A 7,237-nucleotide genomic window follows, 5' to 3' on the forward strand; every position below is an offset into this window, starting at 1 on the left:
AAAATATAATTCAGACTTTTAAGTGCATCTGTCCAAAGTACCGGAAGTAGAAGAAATTCTCTCCCTTTTTTTCCCTTCATCGCCATCGTCAGGTATATATTTTCTTATGTCCTTTTTCGATCCATCGTCATCCTATTTAAATTAAAACGAACAGGTCCACATTTATATTTTTTTATAACATGCGTTTCGATTGAGTGTAATTACAATACAATTATGTTATTTTCAAGCGAAATTTACTTGAAATAAGCTTTTTGAAACAAGACGGTGTATGTTGGTTTTTTGTCAATGCTATCATATTATTGGACACAAATGATAAATTTTAATTTGCGCCTAGGTTTGGCTCATAAATAAGAATGTATCAAAAATCTCTTATCAATGGGATCGAGATGTACTCTGAGCTCTATGCTGTTGGCCTTTGAACTTAAAGTGTTAAAACACTACACTGACACTACTGGGGAAAACAACTAGTTTCTAGATAAATTATTTTAATATTTTTGCTGGTTATTACTTGGCCTGGCCTACTTTAATTTAAAATCGTTGTGAAAATATGAATTCCAAGCATTTTATAGTCAAATTGCTATCATAGGGCCTAATCCTCTACTTATTATTTGGTTTGCTCTTTTTAATGTTTACACTGTTTCAGGCTGTCAAGATGGTGCGCATGAATGTATTAGCAGATGCTCTCAATTCAATCTCTAAAGCTGAGAAGCGTGGAAAGCGCCAAGTGCTGCTAAGGCCAGCATCAAAAGTGATAGTTAAATTCCTTGGTGTAATGATGAAACATGGTAAGTATCTTAAGATATTTCTATAATCACAGTGACCAATTCTCTGAAGCAGCTTCAGGCGGGTCACCAGGGGTTGAGGGTTCATAGTAGTTTTTCTTACTATATGTGAAATCTACTCAATTCTCAGTTTAAACATGACAACTGAATAAAAAACGTCCATACTTTATCCTCTAGGCACTAATTTGGGGGTTGTAGCGAGTTTAGACTAAATTATTGAATTTTAAAATGTTTTGTCACTCACAGCTATGATATGACGGATCATCCATGACAACCTGGTTAAAAGTTGAAAGGTTTAACTTTTTAAGTGACCGTGAAATAGATCTAATTTTTTTTCACAAGAGAGTTCCTAAAAGTAGAATTGGCCCGTCTATCGTCGGGATATATTTATAGAGGAAAAAAAATTAAGAGAATGTCATCAGAAATAAATTTTAAAAAAGACAAGACAGAAGTGATGTTTGAATTCTTTTATTTCTTTAATTTTATAACAATTTTTATTGTACAAAAGAGCAAAATAAAAAACCATGCCAGGTAAACGTATCCATTCAAATAGCGGTCACGTGGTCAAAAAAAATAAAAAAAATTGGTTGTCATTTTTTGGACACATCATATAAAAAAAAGTGTTGAAGATATTTGATTTATTTTTTCATAGAATGATAAAACTAATAATGCTTTACTTTGGAAATCAATTTTGTGATAGGGAGATCTATATTTAAAAAGTTATATTATTTTGAATGACACCGACTTTAAATTTAGCCTACATTCCCCAAAGCAATTTTTGAAAATGCTTTTCTGGCATATTTAGCCTTGCCACCTATAGCATGTTTTTATAACGTGAAAACCCGCCATTTTACTCGTGATAAACATTTTTAAAAGTAATTCTAAGAAGGTCTCTGGAACTAAGTCGAAAAACTCGCCGGAAGTCATGGTCCAATCCTTACGCCATGTTCTGGTTAGCAACCAAGGACGCTTTTAAGTTAGTGAGCCTCCCTAGTTCATAGTAAAGTCTCTCTAGTAGGGGCCTTGGTATAAGTTATGTAGGCCTATAGGCCTAAAATATTTCAGTAGCCTATTTAAAACTGCAATTTTAGTGTAATGTGTTAATTCCTATCCCATCAAGATAATTTAATTTTAAGTTGTTGTAGCCTTATATTCCTATATTATTCACTTATCAAGAGAATACTAAAGAATACTACAGCAATAAGGGACATTAATGCTGTGCACCAAATACCTGCATATTGCTTATTTCTAAATAGTGAATTACTACAACCATATATATTCATATGAAAATCTGTTGAAATGCTGGCTTTATTTTACTTGGAAGTTTGAAAAGTCGGTTACTTGGCAAATTACGCCAAATTGAAATATCCATTAGACTACACCTGCTGTTTACAATTACCACTGCCATCTGATACGTGGTTGAGTTTAAAATAAAAAGCTACATCACTGTTATTTGGAGTCAATTTGTAATTCAGTCTATTGTGGTTTGGCTACTAACAAGTACTGATTCCAAAATGGCCGTTGCTGGGTGGAAAAAGATTCGCATGCACAATGGAGACCAACTACGACTTACCATTGTGGGGATTTTTTCGATGGTACTGCGCATGCATGTGTTTACAACCGCAGAACCTTAGCCCTAATCCTATCCATAGGTCGTTGCACATGCACAGAACCATCTTTTTCTGAGTAGTCACTTTTGTTCCAAAATACTGTTAGTAAGCCCCTTCTAATTCCCGCTTGACTGGTCTCGATAGTCTTTTCCGTCACTTGAACTAACACCTGACCTAAGTCTTAAGAAATAAGATCTAACCAGTAGCGTAGCGAGAGGGGGTACATATATCCCCGGGCGCCGACCTTAGGGGGCGCCAAAATGGGTTGGGAAAATAAATTGAAAGGTTGAGGGGGGTGCAAATCGAAAAGTTTATCCCGGGGGGTCGCTACGCTTCTGGATCTAACATCAGCGCTTAGCGTATATGCGACCATACAATACAACAAACTTCTTCATGTTGAAAATATTTGGATTTGTTGTTAAAATGTCCCCCACCTAATTGAGTGGTGGCCCTTATGAAAAGGCCAAGTGACCTGCGCCCGACACACACCAGCGCATTGTTGTTACCCATATATTTTAAACCTGTGGACTAGTATATATAAAAAATATTTGCCGGGTACACTTGAGATGCATTACTAGAAATAGTGAGGTGGTAAGTTTTTAAATAAAACCTTTTTCATTCCTACACTATTTACTAAGTAATAGAAAGTCTCATAGTTTGCAGATATATTAGGGGCAATACAAGTAGTAGGGTTGTGGCTTTTGTAAATGCCTCTGATGTTGAATTGAGTCTTAGGCCGAATTTAGTCCAAAAAGATGCTCGGTGCATATCTCTACCTGGTTTTTCTTGTCATTTACATGTTCGCCATTTAAGCTTATGTTTTGTCTTAATGGGACACATGTTAACATGATAAATACTTAAAACTACTTGGATATTAAATGGGCTATTTTATAAAAAATTAAATATTTTACATAAACCTTTTAGACTTGAACTCTTTGCTTGCTTTACTGTAATACTATAAACTGTAATACTATTAGAAAATATTTGGATTTGTTGTTAAAATGTCCCCCACCTAATTGAGTGGTGGCCCTTATGAAAAGGCCAAGTGACCTGCGCCCGACACACACCAGCGCATTGTTGTTACCCATATATTTTAAACCTGTGGACTAGTATATATAAAAAATATTTGCCGGGTACACTTGAGATGCATTACTAGAAATAGTGAGGTGGTAAGTTTTTAAATAAAACCTTTTTCATTCCTACACTATTTACTAAGTAATAGAAAGTCTCATAGTTTGCAGATATATTAGGGGCAATACAAGTAGTAGGGTTGTGGCTTTTGTAAATGCCTCTGATGTTGAATTGAGTCTTAGGCCGAATTTAGTCCAAAAAGATGCTCGGTGCATATCTCTACCTGGTTTTTCTTGTCATTTACATGTTCGCCATTTAAGCTTATGTTTTGTCTTAATGGGACACATGTTAACATGATAAATACTTAAAACTACTTGGATATTAAATGGGCTATTTTATAAAAAATTAAATATTTTACATAAACCTTTTAGACTTGAACTCTTTGCTTGCTTTACTGTAATACTATAAACTGTAATACTATTAGAAAATATTTGGATTTGTTGTTAAAATGTCCCCCACCTAATTGAGTGGTGGCCCTTATGAAAAGGCCAAGTGACCTGCGCCCGACACACACCAGCGCATTGTTGTTACCCATATATTTTAAACCTGTGGACTAGTATATATAAAAAATATTTGCCGGGTACACTTGAGATGCATTACTAGAAATAGTGAGGTGGTAAGTTTTTAAATAAAACCTTTTTCATTCCTACACTATTTACTAAGTAATAGAAAGTCTCATAGTTTGCAGGTATATTAGGGGCAATACAAGTAGTAGGGTTGTGGCTTTTGTAAATGCCTCTGATGTTGAATTGAGTCTTAGGCCGAATTTAGTCCAAAAAGATGCTCGGTGCATATCTCTACCTGGTTTTTCTTGTCATTTACATGTTCGCCATTTAAGCTTATGTTTTGTCTTAATGGGACACAGGTTAACATGATAAATACTTAAAACTACTTGGATATTAAATGGGCTATTTTATAAAAAATTAAATATTTTACATAAACCTTTTAGACTTGAACTCTTTGCTTGCTTTACTGTAATACTATAAACTGTAATACTATTAGAAAATATTTGGATTTGTTGTTAAAATGTCCCCCACCTAATTGAGTGGTGGCCCTTATGAAAAGGCCAAGTGACCTGCGCCCGACACACACCAGCGCATTGTTGTTACCCATATATTTTAAACCTGTGGACTAGTATATATAAAAAATATTTGCCGGGTACACTTGAGATGCATTACTAGAAATAGTGAGGTGGTAAGTTTTTAAATAAAACCTTTTTCATTCCTACACTATTTACTAAGTAATAGAAAGTCTCATAGTTTGCAGGTATATTAGGGGCAATACAAGTAGTAGGGTTGTGGCTTTTGTAAATGCCTCTGATGTTGAATTGAGTCTTAGGCCGAATTTAGTCCAAAAAGATGCTCGGTGCATATCTCTACCTGGTTTTTCTTGTCATTTACATGTTCGCCATTTAAGCTTATGTTTTGTCTTAATGGGACACAGGTTAACATGATAAATACTTAAAACTACTTGGATATTAAATGGGCTATTTTATAAAAAATTAAATATTTTACATAAACCTTTTAGACTTGAACTCTTTGCTTGCTTTACTGTAATACTATAAACCCTCAACCGCTGCTGGTAGCAGCGCAACTGCTTGATTACACAGTACAGATAGTTTTGTCAGAAGAATAAATCTAAGTGATTGATCCTATAAAGAATAAATTGAGCCTATTACACAGATAATTAGGTCATTACATTTTGCATTTTTTGCAGGCTAGTTTTTTTTTTGTGTTAGAATAGCAACTAAAACAGTGCTGTGTGAAAAAGATTTAAATTGCATTTTTTTTTTCTGGTGTTGTTTTTTAGTATTAGTTATTTTATTAAATTTAAAATCTTATTAATTTCTACTTCTTGGTCCCACAAGTTACTGGGTGCTTTTTTATAGTTAAGAATTATATCATTAATAACTACTGTGTAACTTCTATTTGGTTATTGTTGAGTTCTCACTGGTATCTTTAACTGGTTATTACTGTTGTATTTCCTGTCAAACTTGATTGATTTTATTGTGGGTTGTTTTTTTTTTTTTAAATAGGTTACATTGGAGAATTCGAACAGATAGATGATCATAGGAGCGGCAAAATTGTTGTTAATCTTACTGGCAGATTAAATAAGGTATGACGCCTAGAATTTCCAGCCATGTTGGAAACATGATATGTTTAAGAAATGTAACTATGCTGGTTTCAGCTCAAATTATTTTATTGTATTTTCTTCATTTTTTAGTGTGGTGTGGTGAGTCCAAGGTTTGATGTCTCCATCAGAGATATGGAAAAGTGGACCAACAACCTTCTTCCCTCCAGGCAGTTTGGGTAGGATGTTTATTTTTACATTCTTTGTGCATGATTATGCCTTGATCTTCTAGTCCTACTTGTGGATGTTAATGTCTTGTTCTATTTTTATTTGAACGATGAAGCAGGATTTGCCTTGCTTGTGTGAAATTTTGAAGTGGGGGGATATGATTGTGTTGTGACATTAAAAATTTAAATCAAGTAGAGCCAGATGGCTTGTCATAGACAGCCAATCATCTCCCCTTATTCTCCTTGCTGTGGTGTAAGAACAATCCTACATGGCCACTATTAAAATCTTGTTTGAGAATACACATAATACTATTACTACTAAGCCGTAATGCAATTAACCCTTTACCTGTCTGTGCATCTAAACAAATTTACTTCCCCTAAAAACGAAAATAAACATAAAACATAGTCACTGATGCTACTTATTTTCAATGTTTTTACAGCTTTATTGTGTTGACTACATCCAGTGGAATCATGGATCATGAGGAAGCAAGAAGAAAACACTTGGGGGGCAAGATTTTAGGGTTTTTCTTTTAATGTCAAGCTGCACTGAATAAATCTTTAAAAATGCATTGGTCTTGAGTATTTCTTTTGCGAATCTAGACACTGTATAGTAATTACATAATACAGAAGCATACTTTGATTTGAAAGTTACCTCATTAACATCTAAAAGTATTCTCCTTCCCGATGACCATGGATTGCTAAAGAATTTTTGTACGCATTACCAATTCTAAAACTTAGATGTCAAGGCATTTAGCGTGTGGGTTTGTCCAGACTTATGTTTTGACGCCCCAGGGCGTGCTGTGTGCGTTAATCAGGTTGAACACCGGATGTCAGTATTGTCATGGGGCTTCGCGGTAGTGACCGATTATATTCAGTGAGCTAGGTGCAGCCCTTGGTTCGGTTTAGAGTCCCACCGAGTCCTTAGTAAGGGTGCTCTGTGAAACTAGTGATTGGTGTTATCCGTCCGCAAGGGACGTCGAAATTCCTCGGGCCTTTTTGACACAGCCATTCCTCGGTTTACACAAATATGCGCACACAGAATAATGCGCAGAGGGGTCGTCTATAAATGACGTCACACTCGTAGGGGGAGGGGGGTCAGATGGTGTGACGCCACACTTTTGCAGTATAAAAAAGCAATGTTAGAAAACGAGTTTTAGCCGTTATTTCGCGTTTTAGAAAACTGTTTAACTAAATTGTAATAGGAATTGATCAAAATACTCTATTTTGACAGAGTTATGACAAGATTTTGGAAAAATATCGATGTTTTAAGAAAACTTCAACAGCAATTTTGAGGGGGGTGGGGTGTAGGCTGTGTGACGTCATTTTATGAGGAATGAAAGTCTTCAAAAAAAGCGTGACGTCGTTTATGGATGACCCCCAGAGAAAAAAAAAAAGTGCGTACACAGAAAAATGTGCA

General features: G+C 35.1%; 1 protein-coding gene across 1 annotated transcript; it reads left to right on the forward strand.

The window, feature by feature from the left end:
- Positions 1 to 26: 26 nt before the first annotated feature.
- On the forward strand, positions 27 to 6,387 carry LOC131933277 (small ribosomal subunit protein uS8A). Its single transcript, XM_059290065.1, has 5 exons — positions 27 to 92; positions 644 to 785; positions 5,559 to 5,638; positions 5,747 to 5,832; positions 6,261 to 6,387. The coding sequence occupies exons 2-5, from the start codon at positions 653 to 655 to the stop codon at positions 6,352 to 6,354; spliced, it is 393 nt and encodes a 130-aa protein (XP_059146048.1). The 5' UTR covers positions 27 to 92; positions 644 to 652; the 3' UTR covers positions 6,355 to 6,387.
- Positions 6,388 to 7,237: the final 850 nt, after the last annotated feature.

The sequence above is a fragment of the Physella acuta genome, unplaced genomic scaffold (assembly GCF_028476545.2).
Source record: "Physella acuta isolate Inbredline_101_S28 unplaced genomic scaffold, ASM2847654v3 ptg002437l, whole genome shotgun sequence".
In the NCBI taxonomy this organism is placed as follows: domain Eukaryota; kingdom Metazoa; phylum Mollusca; class Gastropoda; family Physidae; genus Physella; species Physella acuta.